This window comes from Gambusia affinis, linkage group LG09, assembly GCF_019740435.1.
Source record: "Gambusia affinis linkage group LG09, SWU_Gaff_1.0, whole genome shotgun sequence".
In the NCBI taxonomy this organism is placed as follows: domain Eukaryota; kingdom Metazoa; phylum Chordata; class Actinopteri; order Cyprinodontiformes; family Poeciliidae; genus Gambusia; species Gambusia affinis.
In genome coordinates this window covers 7,398,066-7,419,718 of record NC_057876.1, presented here as the reverse complement: position 1 = coordinate 7,419,718, position 21,653 = coordinate 7,398,066, and the positions used below count along the sequence as shown (strand labels likewise).

General features: G+C 42.8%; 1 protein-coding gene across 1 annotated transcript; it reads right to left on the bottom strand.

Annotated features, from left to right (window-relative positions):
* Positions 1-1,613: 1,613 nt before the first annotated feature.
* LOC122837305 (androgen receptor-like) lies at positions 1,614-21,393 on the bottom strand. Its single transcript, XM_044127586.1, has 9 exons — positions 20,067-21,393; positions 15,954-16,090; positions 15,551-15,667; positions 14,671-14,805; positions 14,259-14,459; positions 12,493-12,637; positions 8,983-9,113; positions 8,686-8,837; positions 1,614-2,884 (listed from the first exon to the last, which is right to left on the bottom strand). Exons 1-9 carry the CDS (start codon positions 20,939-20,941, stop codon positions 2,720-2,722), a joined length of 2,058 nt encoding a protein of 685 aa, XP_043983521.1. The 5' UTR covers positions 20,942-21,393; the 3' UTR covers positions 1,614-2,719.
* Positions 21,394-21,653: the final 260 nt, after the last annotated feature.

The window sequence follows — 21,653 nt, the reverse complement described above, 5'->3', positions numbered from 1 at the left end:
AAATGAACACACACACACACACTTCTCCTGCTCTAGGTCAGTTAAAATGACTGAAATCCTTCCTGTTTGCTAAATGCCACAATAATGGGTGAAAGAATATGTCAGCAATGTAACTATGAATTTTCATTATTTATTTGTTACAGTTCATCATAACTTCTAGGGAAGTTAACAAGTTGGCCACTCTTCAAAATGGAAAACACAAGGAGGTCTTGTGTTAGTCCTGACCAGTCAGAAAAGACAAGATACAACCACATGAAAATGAAAATGGCAATTAGAAAATACCAAGAAAAGTCTGGATGTACACAAATCAATAATAATAATAATAAAGATTTTATTTATTCAGGAAGAAAGTGGGTTTACTTCCTCGTTTGATCCACTAATTACTAATTTCCACAACGTCTTGTTTAAATTTGCTATGTTTATTTAGCTGTCAACCCCGTTATTTCTGTTTGTGTTGGGTCCTGTAGAGCCTGTCTAGCTAGTGGAAAACATGACAGAAATAAATCAATTTGACAGACAGTTAATGCTTGAAACTGTAAATACAGCACCACGCTATAAAAAGGAATTTGAGAGTTTTAAATATCAGCCACTCTTCTTTTAAGTCACGATGAAGCACATTAGTTTCATAATGTAACGTTCATAAATTAGCTCCTTTATTTTGGTAATAAATCCCAACTAAAGCTAAAGTCGAGACTCTAAATATGCCGATTCAGTTAGCTGGTATCCAGCTGGAACTGCTAAAGCTGATATATTCATATGCCTTCTATTATGAAAGAATATATCAACGCTGTTGGAAACGAGTCACAAGATGTGTGGTTAGAGGAGTTTTTCTGTCGGAGCAAAAACTTAAGATGGTTTCCAGATTTATCTCTTTTAGCCACGGTGCTAACGCTAGTGTCAGAGTTATCAGTAAGCTAGCATTTCTGGCTGTTGCCACGGCGCGTCCTAGCTTTGGTTGTCATGGAACAGGTTTACATTTAGCCTGTTAAAATAGACCTAAAAGGTTTTACTGTGATTTCAAAAGCATTTCATGCCTTAAATACAAACTCTTTTCTTCTTAATACTAAAGACTGACCAGATGAGTGGGTCTCCACGCTTGGTTTTTATCTTTCTGAACTTGTGAATTTTAAATGTTTTTAGAGGGTATTGAATTTAGGACTTTCAGACTACATGCCATTATCCTGGAGTTTATGAAATGTTGATTGTCTTTCATAACTCAATTGGTTTATTAACAAGATTAAAAACTGACAAATATTCCCTGTTTTGTCTGAGGTTTACATTATCTATTACCCAATCGATTTTGTTAAGGAATAGTAATTTAACTCATTTTGTTTTGCATTTATATTTTGATATAAAATATTGCAAATGTTCTTTATTTTACATTTCCAACAGTTCCAACTTTATTATTTACACTGCCAATTATCATATTGGCAAAGAAAAAAAAACCGCAACTCTTCACATTCATACTTTAAAAATGTCCAAAAGTCAGAAAAACATTCAAAGTTTGAGCTAAATGCTAACCCTCTTAGGGTTTCTGTGTCTTCATTGATGCCGTCTGAGCTGTGGCCCATAAATCCAACAACACTTATGCAAGAAACACAGCAACCAACGTGTAGAGTCTTTACTGGACATTTATTATCGAAGCTACAATGAACACATGACAACACACAAGAAAGCATTTTGCAAAGAACACCTTTAAGAAACGGTAGAAAAGTTCCACAGCATTATGAAATATCCACTTTAAAAAGTTGTACTTGAACAGTGTTTGGCACTCCAAAAAGCTTAATTTTTTCTGTTTTATTTTTTTTTTCTTTCTTTTTTTTTTTTAATAAAGTTCCCCTCAGTGTTAACTGGCAAACAAGTCTTTGAGACTTTTCTGTCTGATCATTTTCTACTTGGATCCAAAGTAAATTTTTCTTTTTTCATAAATATACACTTAAAATTAGCTTTACCGCAGTCACTTGCACTTTAAAGGTGTTCATTTTAACACACTGAACAATACATAAAACTATTTGTCAAGTTTTGTTTTTTGTCTTTTTAAAAGGTTTTTTCTTTTCTTCTTCTTCTAAGACATGAGAACAGCTTTTAAAAATGTTTTTATATGCCTTCGGGCGAGATAACTTTTCCTCTTAGCATGCAAGTCACAACTGCGTTATTATTATTAACTGCCAGTCAAGCAGTTTTTCTCTCTCTCTGACTCTGTCAGGTGCACACAATCACATTCATTGTGGAAAAAAAAAACAAAAAAAAAAGCTAGTTCAAATGTCATACTGCAGCACACAGAAGAAAAGCTTTTTGGGGGATGAGAACGATGCAAACATGTTTTTCTCACTACGATACTGGCTTTATCTTTCAGCTGACAGTAATCAGTAAGAAGAGCTGAAGAGGTTTTACATGCCCAACTTCGTTGGCTGATGTGCAGGAATGCATGCAAGTGTTGTGATCAGCTCTCCAAGAAACCAAAAAAAAAAAATAAGAGAGAGAAAAAACCATGTGCTGTGTGTGTGTGTGTGTGTGTGTGCGTGTGTGTGTGTGTGTGATGTACTGAGCAGGCAGCGAAGAAAGAAGAGCAGAGGGACTTTACTGGATTACAAAACACTGGAAGAATGCGCCATCCCCTCCGTCTGTCAGGGTCCGATTGAAAGGCTCCGTCACCTCGTGAAAACCGCAACGCGTCCCTCGTGTTTCGGATCCGCCCGGGCGTGGCCGTCGGGACCCCTCAGGCCGTGTTGTGGAACAGGATGGGCTTGACCATGCCCGAGAGGATCTTAGGCACGTGAACGCTGACGATCTCGGAGATCATCTCCGGGAAGTTGACGCGCATCTGCAGGGACTGAGCTTGGATGAAGAGGTCGTAGGTGAACTGGTGCAACTTTCTCACGACCTAAGATGGAGGAGAGAACAAGGTGGAGAATGGAGAGAGAGGCGGTTAGCGCTGAAAAAGACATCTGACGCTCTACGCTCCACAGAGGGGTGGAAAAAGGAGGAGGAAAAAAAAAAAGCCTGAACTGCGAGACCTTAATCAGTTCTGCTCTTCTGCCTCTTCTCTGGCTGCTCTCCAACTCGTAACACACAGCAGAGCATTTAAGGGACAAAACCGGCTCTCTGTAGGAGAGATCCGATCCTCTTGGGGTTACACCTCGATCAATGATCTCAGGAGTTTGTCTGCTGGCACTTAATTGTTTTCGCTCAAGCCACTTTGGGAGGAAAGTGGTCGACCTGCTCCCCCTAGTGGCGAAACATTTGTTAGGTTTAAAACGTCAGCGGGACCAATAGAGCTGCTGATGTATTAATTTGCTAAAATAAAAAGATATCCATCCGAGCGTAAGTGATTTGTAAGCCTTTTTTCCTTGAGTAAAAACATTTACTTTGTGTAAATAGAAGCCTGTTCTCAGGCGCTCCCTCGGGCCATAACGACAAATACTTGGCCGATAAATTTCGGCAGAAAGAAAGCTCACAGCCTGCCTGACATGTCCGCATGATAAACAAGCTCTCAGCCGGTGATTTATTTCAGCTTTTACTGATGGTATTTATCTTGCAGGCAAATGTGCGCAGATGTTTTAAAGAAAGAAAGACAAACGATGGTAGAGGATGGACGGACAAAAAAACTAGGCATAGTGACCCCCTTTAATCTGGCAGCGCATTCTGTGAGTCTTCAGGTTCCCGTCTAGCCAAAACCTTCTGTCTCAGACTTCTGTGGATGTAAAGATACGCGGCGTAATTTACAACTTTTAGAAGTCAAACGTCTGCTGCTAATTTTTCTCCGTCGGTCTGGTCCGCCGAGGGAAACGTAAGCATTCCTGTGAGGGTGGTTAAGTATCCTGAGCTGACGCCGCTAATAAAGACGGCATAGACGGTTTATTGCTCCAGTAGTTCATAACCTGATAGCGCAGATGTTTGAAGACGTCAACCTGAAAGTATTCATATTCCTTTGAAGCCTTTTCTTTTTGTGGTATTTATTTGTGCTGAAAAGGCGGCAAAAGATTTGAAACAATGGTGGAGTTTCAACTTCCAGAAGGAAAAACTTCCCTAAACACAGTTAAGTTGGTGTTGGGATGCAAGTGGGACATTTCTGGAACATTTACAAGCCAAACAGACTTTTTTCCCCTCCCCTGAGTCCAGCTAAATCCAATCTACTATTGCAATCTTCTTTGTAAGTTTTATGTTTTAAAATAAAAAGAACAAATCCTTTGCAAAAAAAAAAAAAAAAAAAGAGAACGAACTTCTATGCGATATTTCAATTTATGGAAAAATAATAATTTAAAAAAGCACATATGGAGACAAAAAAATTGATATTGCTATTAAAGACAAAAGAAAATCCGCAATGGTCACTGAAATAACTTGAAAACTAAAAATGTACAAAAAAATTAAGCTATACGAAGCAGACATTTCTTTAGAAATGTGGTGAAGCTGAATCCTTAATATAAAAATAAAACTAAAGAAACAGATATGGACAAAAAAAAAAGCTGGTATTTCTAATAAAAACAGATTGGCATAATTGACCACAGGGGTGCCATGTATGTCAAGCTAAGGTGTGTCCTCTAATTAGCATTACGAGAGAGACTGTCTCTAAGCAGCTTGGCGCTCCTGTGATTACAATTGCGCAAATTATTCAGACGTCTAAGGACTGCAGGACTCTAGCCAACCTCCCTGGCCGCCGGAGGAAAATTGATGACGAATTGAAGAGCAGGATACCAAGAATGGTAACCAAAGAGCCCGGAACAACCTCCAAAGAAATTAAAGGTGAACTCCAAGGTCAAGGTACATCAGTGTTAGATCGCACCATCCATCGTTGCTTTGAGCCAAAGTGAGAGACGACCAAGGCGGAGACCAAAGCGAGAAAAAAAAATGAATAGAAAAGCGAGACTGGAATTTTCCACAATGAATGGTGACAAACCACAAAGCTCCTGGGAGAAAGTTCTTTGGACAGAGGAGACAGAACTGGAGCTTTTTGGCACCACAGTTCTATATTCACAGACCCCAGAATGAAGAAAACCAAGAAAAGAACACTGTCCCTACTGTGAAACGTTAAGGAGGCTGGGTTATGTTCTGAGGTTGCATCTGGCACAGGGCGTCTTGAAGCTGTGCAGGGTGCTATGAAAACTCAACACCAGGCATTCTGGAGAAAAATGTGCTGCCTAGCGTCACAAAGCTCGGTCTCAGTCGCAGGTCGTGAGTCTTCCAGCAGGGTAACGACCCAAAGCACACAGCTAAAAACACCCAAAAATGTCTAAAAGCAAAACAGTGGACTATTCTGAAGTGGCCTTTATGAGCCCTCGTCTAAATCCTGTTGGAAATCTGCGGAAGGAGCTGAAACACGGAGAAGGCGACTTTGGTTCCAGAGGCATAGCTTGCAGACCCCTGATTTGATCGAAACCTATTCATGTGTTGGAATGGCCTATTCAAAGTCCAGACTTAAATCCACTCAAAAATATGCAGCAAGACTTGGAAGTTATTCGTAGATGCTCTCCATCAACTGTGATTGAAACCTGTCCTAAAGACTTCCGTCTTGAGATGTGCAGAGCTGGAAGAGACATAACTGGAGTAAAAGTTGAGAGAACAAAATATTGATGAAGATGGCTGAAGCCAAATATACATCACACCTTCTTTTAGTCTTATTTGTAGTAAAAGAAAAGGAAAAGTTGAAAACCATGTGTTCCTTTCCTTCCTTTTCACAATTATGCACTACTCTGTATTCATCCATCCTCATAAAATCCCAATAAAATTCACTGCCTGTCCAAAAAAACATTAAAAATTCACAACCTTGATTGTGAAAGCTAATAGGTCAAAGCCTCAAACAGGATAATTACTATGGAGATGAGTATCTTTCAGCAGACAACAAGCTATTTTACCCTAAGCGTCGCTTGTTTATTCACTTTAGAGAATGCGTTCATACACCAGAAACGGTGGGAGAAACCATGGGAAGGTGATGCATTGAACTGGGCGCACTAATCGTCGTTGTGTCTGGTCATGCACCGCTTTACGGATCGCATGCGCCACTTCTCACTCACACCGGGTGATTTGGAAGGTGTTCAGAGGAGGTTCACCTGTACCCGCATCCGCATGAACCATCCTGGAAGGATTCATTGTAGAAGGTCAAGAAAACCTTCCACCATGAGGCTTTCACATTGTGAACATTGCTGACTCTTTCTACGCCGAGGTAAGTGTCAAGTGTAAAAGCCGTGCCGCTTGTGCAACTCAATGTGAACCGCAACTATGAGTTAACAAATAGTCGCGGATGTTTGTTTTGAGAGCTTCGGTGAGAACAAAGTGAGCGGCATGTGCTTTCACACCTCACACTTGCTCCCTCCATACATGTCCTGGCACGTGCTTGGCTCTGTGTCGGCACTTTCCACTTGAAGAAGTTTTAATGTCGATGAACCACAGCAGTCGATCAGACATATCTCTTTCAGCCGGTGTTCCTTGCAAACCCTGCGTTCGCTTGGCTAAACACCAACCAATTTATACCACACCAAGCAGCAGACATCATTTAAAACTTGAATTTTGTAGTTGGCAAGAGTTAGTTGGCTAAGCTTAAAAGCAATCAGTCATAGCAGGTTATTATTTTCTGATACATATGTGAACAAACCGAGCTCAAACGCAAAGATCAAACTCCTAACATCGTTTCGTAGCTATAGTAACACAACAAACTACGGTATGAACATTTGTTTTTTGCATGTTCACAAATGTAACTTGCCAACTTTTTAACATTTTTAATTTAAATATCAAACAATAAGGCTTTTAATTTATCTCTGGTGAAACCATTGGGTCAGATTTGATTGAAATGTCATTCTCGATAAACAAACGTTGCAATTCTAGATCTATCGTCTGTGTTAAAATATAAGCAACAATATACGGCCCCCGGGGCCCCGAATGGCTCCTTAGTCCACTCAATGTCTTGGGTTGGCTCTGAATGTGACCAGCATTACATAAGACCAAGCTAATAATTATCCATATTTTCTTGTGTTGGTTTTTTTTTTTTTCAGTCTCATGGTGTGTTTAAATACTGTCAACAAGGTCTTCCAATAACATATAATTATCTAGTCATATTGTTAAATTTCTTGTGAACTTTTGACATTTTTTAACACAAAAACACGGTGGGGCGCTGACTGACTGCTCCAGGGCTCCTACCACCGGGCTTAGCGAGCTTTCTGCGGGAAACCCAGCCAGCAACAACAGAAAATGAGTTAAGGTCTGTCCAACACAAACTGGACAGACAATGGGGAACTGTCATCTTCGCAGAAGAAATGTGGTTGGAAAAACATATAAAACGATCTGGATCTGCAGTCATTTAGACATTTGGTGAATTCACGTCACAAAAAAACAACAGCAGAAGTCCCGACTCTAACCAGAGATTAAAGTAAGAGCATTTCCGCACGCACAATGTGAAGGGAACTTCAGGGATTAAGCCTAAACAGCTGTCTAGCCTTAAGAAAAGCACTAATCAGTGATGCAAAGGGAGCTTAAAGACTGGTCTCTGGAGAAATTTAGGAAGGTCATGTGGTCTGATGAGTCCAGATTTATCCTGTTCTGGGATGAAAAGAGGCCGATGAATTGATGCAGACATCATCCCTGGACTCTACTGTGCAAGTCTGTGGGGGCAGTGCTACGATCTGAGGTCGCTGCAGTTGGTCAGGTACAGGGTCAGCAACATTAAGTACCCAAAGATTGTGGTCAGCTGACAACCCAAGTATACCGAACGACCAGGTTGTTCCAATTGTTTCCCCCTAACCTGACGGCGTTGGTGTATTCCAAGATGGCAAAGGTGAAATTTATCAAGCACAGATTGTGATTCAAGAAGCATGAAACATAATTGTCGCCACCAGAGTCCAGAAACTGGGATGTGCTGGAGACTAATCGCACCGTGTTCGCGTTCTCCCATCGTTTCTGCATGACCCTGGCGAAAGCCAAATGCAAATGTGGATAGAAGTAAACACTGTGACACTGAAACAACACGGCGAGTGGGTGCCACAACCCAAGCAAAATATTAGTGAGTCATTTTTTTTCTATTTTTTCGGAACAGGCAATATGTATGAGCATTTTTGATGCGACGAACAAAAAATAAATAAAAATAAATGTGTAAAAAATAAATAAATACACAATTAAAAAGGAGGGAAAAAAGGGCAATTAATTAGATCTTTTGGGGGGAAATTAAATATGTCTTGGTTCTTACTCGCATTATTGCTTTTTTGTTACTTTGCTCCAAATTTTTTATTACATTTATCAAACTTAATTTTATTTCTTATTCCATCACTTATCCACCTTTGATGCTGTGACTGTTGTGAAGCTGAGGCTGTTGTAAATGCACCATGTAAATAAACTTTCACTCGACTTAAACTAAACAGAGCATTTTTTGAATTCCAGTAGTGGCACTCCGCAGCCAGCAGGTGGAGCCAGAGCAGAGGAGATGAGAAGAGCTGAACCGAACCTTTTCTGCCAAGGAAGTTATTTCTTTCTCTTTTTTTTTTTATTACATAAACAAAATAAGTGACTCTGTTAATGTAACCTGAACGTGTTTGGTAAAAAATAAACCAACACTGTACTGCATCCAAAGGACTTTCACCTGTAGTAGGCCCAAAATGACAAAATGACACTTGCATAACAGATCAGCAACAAGTAAGGAGTGGAAGGAAGGAGGGAGGTTAGGGGTTGGGTTGGGTTGGGTTACAGAGTCCCATGTATTACCGACTGGAGGTAGTCCAGTAGCTGCGTGAGCTGAAACAGCCTCTGTGTCCGGGTGGTCTCCCCGTGGTGGCTCGCTAAGCGGTCCAGCTCCTTGATGTAGGAGGTCCGCAGTTCGTCAAAGCAGCGCTGGCTCCTCAGGCCCTCCACTGGCACTGTGACCACAAAGCCAGAACACAACAATAACTCTCACAGACTTTATCCCTCCCCATCAATTCTCCGGAGCATGGGCCGCGCTCTGTTCAAGCCGTATTTCACTTCAACGGGGCTGTTTTTTGGAAATGATCCCGGGTGACTCACTGATGCTGAAGAGGACCAGGGCCTTCATGCAGAGGAACTCCTCCTCGGTAACCTCCAATTTGCAGAACCTCTGGGCAAGCAGCTTCATCCTCACACAGTGTTCGTACATGCTGGACACTTGCATACGTTGGCTAGGATGGTGGGAGGAAAAAGAAAAAGGGGGAGGGGGGAGGAACCAAACAAACTCAGTATTAGAGAGAGGAGAGAGGAGTGATCGGATACAAGGTGTGACAGAAGCAGAAGTGTGAAGCCAGGAGATGTTCTGGCAGAAACATACAGAGAGGAGGAAGAGGATTAATAGTTGTGGGGACAAGAAAAGAGGAGATCGGAGAAGGCGCGGCAGGGGTGAGAGAAAAATGAGTTAGATGGATAATGGAGAAGCAGAATGACAGATAGGCAGAGAAAAATGAGGGTCAGCAACACGGGCAGGCGTATCCATTAACCGCGACGGTCGCGGGCGGCCCTGTAGGAGTGACGGAGGTCTAATGCGCAGAGAACGAGTGTTTTGCTAATGTAACACAAAATGGCAGAAAAATTGAGACGGCGCATGATTGGCTGTACGCCATCCGGACGCCGCTCACAGCAGCCCACCAGATTGCAAGGCAGCAGCGTACGTTTAGCGGCTCGCAAAACGGCGAATACCTATGGAACTCTGTCACACCGCGCCAACTTAAAGTAATTTCTACTGGGATTTTACACAAAGTAGAGCATAATAGTGAAGCAGAAGAAAAATGACACATTATTTTTGAATTCTTTTGTAAATATCTAATGACTAAATGACAAATCATTTGGGCCTTTGCCCAAAGATAGAAACTGAAATTTGCCCATTTTATTTCTGCAGAGTAGCAGAACGTAAAGTGAACTGAACATAAAGTGTCTTTGAACAGTTTCTTAATCCTAATTTAGGTGTGGACTTTGACAGAGCCATTCAAACACCACCACCTATTTTGGTCTAAAACCCTTTGCTTGTAGCTTTGTCTGTATGCTCAGTGTTGCTCTCCTGCTGGACGGTGAAACTGCCCCATTCTCCAGTCTTTTACAGCCTCTTAACAGCTTTTCTTCCCATATTGCGCCTTACAGCACGTTGCTGCGACCACCATGTCTCACTGCAAAGATACTGTTTGGGGTAATGTAAAGTTAGTTTTTGGCCCAAACACAGCTGCCCAACAAGTTAAATTTTGGACTCGACTGACCAGAGACAAAGGTTGCGCTTGACGTTTCTTGTTGTTTGTCATTTAGACTTTCTGTCATATTCTGTTTTCTAAATAATAATTAATTCAGTTTTAAATAATTGCATAATTGAATTCTGGTTATTCAATTGCATTTCACTTTGCATTTTCTCGTTCAACTCGTCCAGAAGAGAGACCAGTTGAACTGTTCAACTCGTCCAGAAGAGAGACCAGTTGAACTGTTCAACTCGTCCAGAAGAGAGACCAGTTGAACTGTTCAACTCGTCCAGAAGAGAGACCAGTTGAACTGTTCAACTCGTCCAGAACAGAGACCAGTTGAACTGTTCAACTCGTCCAGAACAGAGACCAGTTGAACTGTTCAACTCGTCCAGAACAGAGACCAGTTGAACTGTTCAACTCGTCCAGAACAGAGACCAGTTGAACTGTTCAACTCGTCCAGAACAGAGACCAGTTGAACTGTTCAACTCGTCCAGAACAGAGACCAGTTGAACTGTTCAACTCGTCCAGAACAGAGACCAGTTGAACTGTTCAACTCGTCCAGAACAGAGACCAGTTGAACTGTTCAACTCGTTGAATGTTAATTAGACATTCAACGAGTTCAACAGAGAATCCAGATCATGTCATACACCAAGCAAATGAGTACATTTACTTTTTCTCTGCAAAAGCCACCGACTGCGCCCGATAAATACATTTAAACAATGAAATTGAACAACCCCATTTCATTTTTAGACCAATATTTGAATAAGCAGAGCCACTTCCCCCTGCTTTGGCTTGTGTTTTCCTCTTCCGGCTCCATTTCAGTGCTTGTTGTAACCCCATGGTGAGTCAGGTGCAAATCATTTGGGACGTGTGATTGACAGGAGGGAGGGATGAACTGTTCAACTGTCCAGAACAGAGACCAGTTGAACTGTTCAGTCTCGTCCAGAACAGAGACCAGTTGAACTGTTCAACTCTCTTTCTCCAGAACAGAAGTTGAACTGTTCAACTCCTCGGTTTAGAACAGAGACCAATATAAGCATTCTCGTCTATCTGGTCTGTTGAACTGTTCAACACTTGTTAAACAGAGACCAAAGTTGAACTGACCCAACCTGTCAGAACAGAGACCAGTTGAACTGTTCAAGTCTGCGCCAGAACAGAGACCAGTTGAACTGTTCAACTGATCAGAGTTAGAGACCAGTTGAACTGTCAAGCAAGTTGAAGATAAGACCAGTTGAACTGTTCAACTCTGCATCAGAACAGAGACCAGTTGAACTGTTCAATCCATCAAGAACAGAGACCAGTTGAACTGTTCAACCTTCAGAACAGAGACCAGTTGAACTGTTCAACAAACAGAACAGAGACCAGTTGAACAGTTCAAATACAGAACAGAGACCAGTTGAACTGTTCATGACATTGACTTCCTTCTCCATAAAAAACAGATTTATGGACTGCGTGTCAACAGACTGGCTCGGCAACTCCTCCAAAGTCATCAGAAACATGCTGCCACCACCGTGTCGTTCAGTGGCGGAGACACGCTCACAATGTACACAGTTAGCTTTTTGAAACTCATGTAAGCCACAAAGCTCCATTTTGGTCTCATCTAACAAAAGCACCTACTTCCAGAAGTTCGCTCTCCCCCTATATCACTCGTGACAAACTCCAAACAAGTCTTCTTATAGATTTGTTTCAACAATGGCTTTACCACTCTATGAATATGAATGCATTTGTAAGACACTGTGTACATGCATATCACGCATTGAGATTTGTGATAAAAGCGGCAGTAAGTTTTTTTTTTCTTTTTTTTTGGAAGTTCAAAGCAAAGACAAAAGACGAAAGTTGAAGTCAAAGACAGGTTTTCGGGTGGAGGCTGGAAGGTTGCGGCGCGTATCAAGGTGAACGAAAGCAAACATCTCAATGAGACGACTGCTTCGGTAAAAGAGAGATTAAATGGAATAAATCATCAGAGGTGATCCCTCTGCGGCCACGCGTATCAGACGCAGAGGAAGTGCTAAGATCAGAACGCGCTTGTTTACCGCCGTGTCTTGAGAAAGCACGCGTTTTATTGTTTGATTAGTCAGTCTTCCTCTGAAGCGCGTATTCCACCGTGGTTCTGCTTCCCAGTGACGGTGACAGGTGGAAATCTCTCGATATTTCCAACAAACCCCCGCGCCGCTGCGATTATTACAACTGATAACGCCCGAAAGAAACTTTTTCCTTCCCCCCGACCCCCTGTTTTCTTAAGACGAGGCGACAGGCTTGGGAAACTTTAGTCAACTTGCAACCAAGAACTCCTTCAAGTTTACACGTCTGGGACGGGAAAAAACTTTTTCGCATGACTTACTCGTTGAACACCAGGTCGGGCGCGAAGTAGAGCATGGAGCAGTTGGTGAGCGTGTAGGATCTCCAGCCCAAGGCGAACACCATCACCCCCATCCATGACAACTGAATCACCGACATCTGGTCGTCCACATGCAGGTCGCGGAAACCTGTTAATAAGGTGGACATCTTAGAAAATGGGAAAACCATAATAATAATTATATGAATAACTCAATTAATAAAATCTAGACCTTAATAATATCAAAGACCATACTAGAGACCCCGCTGTGCATTTTCATTTCTCTATCATCTCCTTCAACGAGAACACATCTCCCTCTAGTGGCTTATAGTTGAACAGGCTAGCTTGCTCTGCACCAGACTGCTTCAGTGTTAAAAGGATCGGCCTTTTATATTTTATTTTTTTAAGTTGGCAAGCAGTTGATCTTTTTACCTGCAGTAGACAACTCTTGTGCTTCCTTCATTTAGTCTACCATGTATTTACAAAGATCTAATCTCAAAAAATTCACAATCGTCTGAGCAAAGCATATTTTACGACCCTATGTTTTTCTTTGGATGTCTGCGCACGCAGAAGCTGAGGATCGTAAAAATGACAAGCCTTTCTGTGTGCAACTCTTTTTGCGAGAGTAGGACATGCCGGGAAGCAATTCCCAGTCTGAGTCTCCCTGAAATAAATGCAAAAACTGTATAAAAGGAAAAAAATTATAGGCGGCACTGAAGCAGTTGTGGCCCACGGCGCATTGCAGGACAACATTTCATGTATACGTGGAAGCAGGGGCGTCGGGTGACGATAATACGCTGAAGAGACACATGTGCAAAATCTGTTTTGGCACGAAGCGCTGCGGTCATGTGACCGGCACTGTGCCTAGCACGGCAGCAGATTTAGCATTCAGCAGGGAGCCTGTGTGGTGGATTCTGCAGGGAGATCCTTTGCTTTGGACCAGCTGTCTGTATTAGGGTCAGATGTCTGCACTGTAAGTACGTGTCAAGCGCGCCAACAGGCATGGAGAGATGATACCAGGGAGACAAATGTTACTTGTAGGGGTGTGTAGGGGTCAGGGGGTAGGGGCAGGGGGCGAAGTGTTTTTCAAAATAAAACATTTCCGAGTCTTTCTCCGACATGTGAAACTCCTGATTGGTGACCGCTAATGTAAGAGAATGCGAGCTTTCTAACTCACATGGGAAATGCTTTACATGTTCCTCTCTCAGTTCATGTTTCACTCTGAAATATTATTAGTGGTGCACCTCCTCCAACCTCCACTTCCTGTGTAAATAATCCTCAGCTGTTGGATGAATTATTGCGCAACTGCAAAATGAGAAAACGGCTTAAAGTTTCACAGAATCCTTGCAGAAAGCGCTGTGGATTTTTTTAATTTATTTATTTTTCTGAGGTGGACCGTCTGACCCATATTTACACCAAATGAAAATGCCACGAGAGTTATCTGCTGCAGGTGAGATATTAACGGCTTATAACCGTTTATGATACCCTCCTAAAATGAAATCCAACCCCTTCCAGGTCACGCACCGAGCTAATAGATACTTTGCGATTATCGTGCAAGCTTTCGAAATATTTTCATAGCCCTATAATCTGATGAGTCACACAAGAAACACGCGTATCTGTGGAGGTTTTGACAACAGGTCCGACCAAGCGGTGCTGTTATTTATCACATATTGAGACGGAGACAGCTGCCGCAGGTATTTTCAGGTCGCGGCGCTTTTCAAGAAAAAAAAAAACAACATCTGCCCCCTTCGCCCCGGCTCATGCCGGTTTACCTGGTATTGCCTTTGCCCAGCGCACGACGGTCACCAACTGTCTTTCCCCGAGCTCGTTGAGGCTGGTGAGCAGGGAGGCGGGGCTGTCGGGCTGGGCGGGGTCGTGCCCCGCGTTGACCACGGCGGGCTCGATGGACTGCAGGATGGTGAGCAGGGAGAGGCAGGAGCGCATAGTTGGAGGGATCCCTAAAAGTTGAGGCCCTGCAGGAGTTTACACAGAAACAGGAGCAGAAGAACGATTAAATATATATATATATATATATATATATATATATATATATATATATATATATATATATATATATATATATATATATATATATATATATATATATATATATATATATAAAATGGTCACACTCTTTGCAAATCTCTTTGATATTTGATCTTGTGAGCCACTGATCCTCCCCACCTTGAGCCCTGGCAGCAGCATTTCCAGGCTCCAAGACAACGTTGTGCTTCCCTTCCCTCTCTCCGTGCCCCCAGGCACCAGGCTGCTGTTCTTCCTCTCCCCCTCTCGTCTGTCCGGCTCCCTTCAGCCTACGGCCTACAATCACACACCAGGTGGAAGATAAATTGCTAAAACAGGAAGCGCCACTTACAAGTGAGCTCTTTCTTTTTCGCCAGATAATGTCCCCACAGAAAACAGCAGCACGTGGGTTACTACAAATGAGGCTAAAGTTGCTCACAAGCTTCTTGTGATGTTTCCTATCATTGACACGTCAGTGAAGTTCCTCTTCGCCGGCCAACAGGCAGACACGAAGGGCAGAAAAGCTCTTTTCTGACCTCCGTTGAATTGAATTTGTCACGCTAAATTTTAGCAGGAACAGTTCTGCTCTGTTGAATGTTAGGTATTTGACCACACTGACCCGTTCTTTATCCACGTGCACAGCGAATACAGCTGCCTGCTAAAGTGTTCGTACCTTTTGAACTTGGGAGTTAGCTGTACTATTAGTGTTGCTAAAATATTTGGAAGAGAAACAATGAGAAAGCCATAAAAGTTGTGTTTGGGGTGTGTCGAAGACACGGTGAGCATCGGTCTGAAAACTCCATTCCAACTGCGGAGAACGGCGGTGGGATGGCAGAGTGTTTTGGGGACGCAATTTTAATTGTAGGGACAGAAAAAGCTGGTCAGAGATGAGGGGAAAATAGATGGGAGACAAATACAGTTTAGGCCAGTCCTGAGAAAAAAAAACACCCCAACCTGTTAAGACTGAGGAAGACATTGCACTAAAGGTTGTTGTCAGGGTACATTTCTCTCCTCTAGGTTTTAATGCCTACAAGCTGCGTACCTTTCAGGCTCATTCCGGACATGAAGCATCTCTTTAGCCGACACGAGGCGCAGTTTTTCCTCCTCAGCTTGTCGATGGTACAGTCGTTCCGGCTGGCGCACAGGTGGTTCTGCTTTCCTGGAGGCACACAACAACAAAAAAAAAAAGGGGAAAAAAAAGAGAAAAATCCACATTGCCTCGGCCTTTTACTCATAGCAACGCCACGTGGGTGTTTACTGATAACAAACTGCTCTGCCTTATAATGTCAGGTCACTGTGCCCTGACGGCATTAGAGTGTAGGTGGGTGTATAAAATTAAATCAGGGGATGCATACTGTAATTTTGATGTGCACTGAGGGATGCTGGCTTGAATGTGAGTGTGTGTGTGTGTGTGAGTGTTGTGGTGTTGTTTGCGTCACTCCCACCTGCAGCAGCCCTCTTGAAGAACACTTTGCAACTGCCACAGGTGACCGCTCCGTAATGACAACCCGAGGCGTCGTCGCCGCACACCTGACACACTCTCCTGTCTGACAGGAACACGCCTGGGAAGAAATCCTCGTGCCTGGAGGTGCGCACACACACACATACATGCAAATTACAACGATTATGATGGTAAGCCAAGGTTTTCAAATGTTTCAGTTCCAAGAATCGCTAGAGTTTTCCGTCATGGTTTGGACGGGAGATGTTTTTTTTTTTTTTAGATTTCATTGCGAGAATAAAGTCGGAATATTACAGACATGCAGGAGGTCTACAATTGAGTTGGGATAACACAAGAATAAATTCGCAATCTTAGGACAAATAAGTATTATTTTTATGAGAACTCCAAGAAAAAATAACAAAAATTAGAAATGTTGAGCGCTGTGTGAAGTTATACTTTGGTATTAGTTTTAAAGGCAACACATAATACTTATCAATGCTTTATATTTTAACACAGCATTAAATTATTATAAGTAGCAGGAGTTTGAAACATTCATGCAAACGACTGTGTCTGTTTTGAAAAAGGAACCGTTCATACGAAGGTGTTTCTTTCTAGTGAAATTACATTTTTACTCTGATGATATCGCGACTATATTGTGAAAAGTAAACAGCCTGGCCCTGGTACTCCATCATACAACTCATAGAAAGGATAAGTGAAATAAAAGCCACTCTTTGAAAATATTTTCTGTCATTTGTGCTGTCTTTTTAAGAAAACAAATCGATGTCGGGAGGCGGGTCTGGTCTGAAACAAATCAGAGATTTTATTTTGAAGCCCTACTTTAAATCAGATGCCAAAGACCAGGAGAGTTTTTTTTTTGTTTTTTTTTTCCGGCTGTAGAGTAACATAGCTCTGCCACCTTCCACACGGTAGCTGCACACTGCAATCAGCTGGCTGAAAGAAAGCTTCTACTTTTTTTCTAATGGGCAAGAAAGAAACTACAAACAATCATGACGTGAACATTAAAAACTTCTACAAACTGCTTTATGGGTTAAAGAGTAAAACACAAACAGTACTTGAAAAGTGTCGCTAAGTTTAATCTGCGTTTTAGATTTATTTATGAAGTCTGCATATCTAAGTAAAAATAAAAATTTAACAGATAAGATTGTTATGAATGACATGATACAATAATATACCATCAGTACAAAACAAATTTTTAGTTTCTGTTTTAAATAAAGCAACTAAATCATGTCATCACCTGACTGCCACCTTGGGTCGAAGCACAGAACACAATGCTGGATTCACAAGGGGATTCTTTTGAGTCATTTCTCAAACAGAGCAAAGGTTTCATAAATCACAAACCGAGTTTTGTTTAACTATTTTTCATTTTCGTTTTCATTTTGATCTGGTTAAATTGTCCACAAGCCCCAATTTCAACGTAACGGTGAACAGAAATCTCAAATGTCAATTCTACAAAGCGAGCCGCCATTTAGTTCACAGTCCTTCCGCCCTGCACAACACCCCCTTTCACACTGGCGCCCTAGGTGGTGAGCCACATTCCTGAAAAGCCGCTACCGACTCCTTCAGTAAAGTTTCACAAACTCATTAATAACATCCCTACATTCCTTTCTTTAGCCATAAAATTATTCCAGGTGTCTCCAGCGGGAATCAGCCGAGGAAGAGACGGATCAGCCAAGACCTAATGAAACCCTGCGCAGGATTACTGAGGCAGACACCAACTTAATTAGCCAGCAGACGTGTACAACCATTATTTCTAACACTGTTTACACTCCACTTCCTGTTGCACAGGTCAGTAGGTGATATCTTTTTTTTTTTTTTTTTTTTTTTTGCCACCCACTAACCCAAGGGCACCCTGGGTGGTGGGCCATAGCAGCCATAGCAAACCCTACTAATGATGCAGTTTTGATTTTAAAAATTATTAAATGATCACGCCATGACAGCCTAATACTGACCACTGTCTGAATGGTTTTAAATGATGCATAAACAGTGGGAGGAGGCAAGAGTATTAGAGTATTTCAGGGTCCGTTTTATTACTTTCAGTCATAACATGCATGAAAAAAAGCAGTTAAGGACACAGTAAATCAGAGATATTTATAGATTAAGGTCAGTGGGATCTGTTAGAATTAGAGCACCAGCCCTTTAAATCCAATCCAATTACAACTAGTTTCCCTATCACACAGAGCCGATGACACAAGAGATGAATTCAAATAAGATACAAATAAAAACTTGTGATTAAAGAATGCCACAGTTCTGGAAATCAGCAACCCGTGGCATTTAGACTCTTCCACTCCGAGCACCGAACCAGCAACAGGTGCTGTATCTCTTGTTTATGGCCACGCTGATACATTAACTCCCTGTCTGGAAGTCGGCTCTAGCTGCAGCACAAATAAAAGGACGGTTCTGGAAATTTTGGGGGGGACTGGGTGAACTTTGCTTCACAGCGGCTGTATGTTGAAACGCAGCTCGGCCAAGGCCAAGAGCAGAAAAGCGCAAAAAAAAAAAAAAAAAAACACACACACACACACACACAGGGGTGTGTGTGTGTGTGGAGAGGGGTGGGGGGGTCGATACGCAGCTGCTGCTGCAGCGGGACAGGCCATGATTCCACAAAGTAACAATGCGAGTCATGGCCAATAAGGGGGGGCACGGCCACGTATTTTTACTTTTTTTTTTTTTTAATCAACACACAATCTTTTGACGCCGTGTGGCTTTTCAAAGAAAGGGAAATTGGGTTTGAAATCAGATATCAGGGGGTTTCACCACCACTGCGCTTTAAAAGTAAATGCCTGTCAGTAACGCTGCTGTAATGAAGCGTGATCCCTCCCCACCACCACCACCGGCCCCCCAACACGTTGCTCTTTTGTTTTCCAGCATACGCAGAAGCGATTGACTGATCGCCCGTGAAAATTAAAAGTGGCAGGACCCAGACCAGAACCGGATCAAGACTGTATGGATAACCCTGAACATGGATTTTATTTGAGACCCCATTTCCAGGTCATGTTTCAATAAAAAAAAAAAAAGAAGAAGAAGAAGAAGAAAAAAGACGAAGCTGTAAATAAACTGCGGAGACAAGCCTCGGTTTGGTATTCGTGCCTGGAGTGCAGCAATTCAGCGCACACTCAGCAGAGTCTGGAAGGGGGGGAAAAATTTATTTACCTTTTCATTATTGATTAGTTTGTAATTACATGGGATATAAAATATGACTTCAGCTCAACACAAGGCGAAGAAGACATGGTTAAGGTAAATTTAAAAACTTAAAATTTAAAAGAAAAATATCCACAGTAATTTTTTTTTAAAGGGGATATCTTTTAAAAACAAAAATTAATCAAAAGCAACTAAAGAGGTAAAGTTTTGAGATGGATTTTGGCCTGTGCCAGAAAATAATTCAAATCACAATGAACAATATTTGACCCCCCCTCTCCCCTCCACCACCACACACAGCTACAAAATTGGGCAGTATTTTGTTTTAGTTTTTATTATTATTATTATTATTATTATTATTATTATTATTATTATTATTATTATTATTATTTATTTTTCTTTTAGATGCAGTTATGTTTGACTTGTTGGAGGTAGGAGCTTGGATCTGTGAACCCATAACACAGGAGTTATAGGCTCATGAAGCTAATTGTTGTGGTGTTAACAACCAGGAGGAGCACAAGCTGATAAAAATTTAACTAAGCACTAAAAGAACATGTTCACAAGTCGAGACTGCACTGCATTGTGTATGCAACAGGTTTCACGAGATACAAATCATCAAGTGTCCTAATTTATAGTTTTCATTTGGCAACTTTCCCCATGATTTATGTGCGGCAGCCATATTGGATCCAAAGTTTGGTGCTGCTGAGCAACTCTCCGACACTCCTAGTTGGAATTCTGGCTTAATGGGGCGGTCTTTATGACTAAGAACTTGGAAAATTCAAGTACAAAGAGAAAACAACATATATTCTCCGAGAGAGGTCAAGAACTCTTGCGGTCCTCCTGGTGGCCTGGGTGCCCTAAGCAGTTGCTTACTTTGCTTATGGCTTGGGGCGGCTCTGGAAAAAAGATTGTCCTCTTGGTTTGAAACAAATAAAGAAGGAACTCAGAAGCAGTAATTTACCTGAAGCCGCGATCTGTGCAGTGCACCCAAACGGAAGGTTCAGTCTTGATAGTGGAAAAAGCGCTTTGCCCTTGAGGAATCGCGTCTGGGTAACTTTCCACTTGGCCGAACGCCTGAACCGTCGAAACTGGCGCACCGCCTTTACCGCCCCGCTCACCTCTCCTGTACCACACACAGTCGCACTCTTGCCTGGGTCCGAAAGAGGTTTGTCCGCAGTATTTACACAAGAAACTGTGTCCGTCGTATGCGCTTCTATGCGGCTCGGATCGTTCGCCGTATGCGCGCTCGGTTGCGCACCACACACCTTGGGTCTCTCTGTACAGGTTCGCCTCGGCAGAGTAGGGGGAGTACGGTTTCAAAGATCCAACTTCAGTCACTTGAGGTGTCGTGGGAACCTCCGCTATCGAGTTCATGAACATGCTCGAGTCCTTGCAAACAAATCTGGAGATGACCGAGCCGCGCGTCACAGACTGCGCACCGTCCATGTCCCCCGAACTGAACTGATCCACGCAGCTCACCTGCCGCAAACCGTGGCATACCTCCCCAAATTCGTCCACTCCAAGGCTGCTGTCGGCTCGGACCAGCCTGCTTCCTTCCGAGCTGGCGCTTCCAGGCGTGCCCAACTCCGGCGCTCCGCAGGAACTGTTTCCGCCGGCGGCGGCGGGCTCGCAGTCTCCGAAGGCGCTGCTGGGGCACTGGTTCAGACCGCCGAGCGGAGACGACAGCGGGTCCAGCCCTAGAGACACCGACACGGCTCGGCTGAGCTCGAGAGTTGGACACGCGTATGCATCGATGGTCTCCATGCGATCCCTCTCGGTCATCCTCAGAGAGTTTGCCGTCTCGTCTCGGTCGGGCAGCCTGGAGCGAAAGGCCATCTTCGGCTCTCGTCCTTGGAGTTAAAGCAGAGTGCACGGAGAGCAAACAAACCACTTCCCCCCCACCCCCCCTTCCCGGCGAGAAAACGCCTACTCAGTAAGACTCCACTCATGCGTCTCAGCGGATGGGGAATTCAGATCAGCCGACGACGTCGCTGAAGGGAAGGGACGTCCCGCCGATCCGATCCGCGAATGAAGCGCTGCACAACTTTTTTTTTTTTTTCTCCCCTTCTTTCCTCTCTCCCCCCGTCTCTTTCTTTCTTACAAAGAAACCATTTTCAACAGCGGCGCTTCGGGTTAGGCTGTTTTGCACGCTACTAAAATTAACCTCAACTGTAACCGATAGAGACAGCAGAGGGAGGACTTTGAACCTTGATTGGCTACACTGTCAGAGCTGCAAAGTGAACAATAACTCCACGGTGAACGAGCCGTAACGTAACTTATCCGAGTGAGGGTTCGCCCCCCTGTTATTTGGGGGGGGGGGGGGTAAATAGATCTCGCGAGAATAGCAGCGATTAGGCAGTAAATCCACTTAATGTCACTGTCTACACCTAAGAGCAAAAGACTGCAGCTGTCATACTTCAGTTGCACAATCTTGTTTGTCCACTTTCCCTCCCGTCATTCCAAATGATAAAATCCCATTAAGCGTGGGCCGGATGAAATATTCAGTTGATAACGTCCCTGATCACAATAAATAAATAAATAAATAAAT

What these genes read in the sequence shown, in the direction of transcription:
- LOC122837305 (XM_044127586.1), bottom strand. Translation starts at nt 20,941, where the DNA reads ATGGCCTTTCGCTCCAGGCTGCCCGACCGAGACGAGACGGCAAACTCT. An exon ending in TGCACAGATCGCGGCTTCAG is followed by an intron (nt 16,091 to 20,066) that starts GTAAATTACTGC and finishes GCGCACCTCCAG; the next exon opens with GCACGAGGATTTCTTCCCAG. An exon ending in CTGGGCAAAGGCAATACCAG is followed by an intron (nt 12,638 to 14,258) that starts GTAAACCGGCAT and finishes CCTTATTAACAG; the next exon opens with GTTTCCGCGACCTGCATGTG.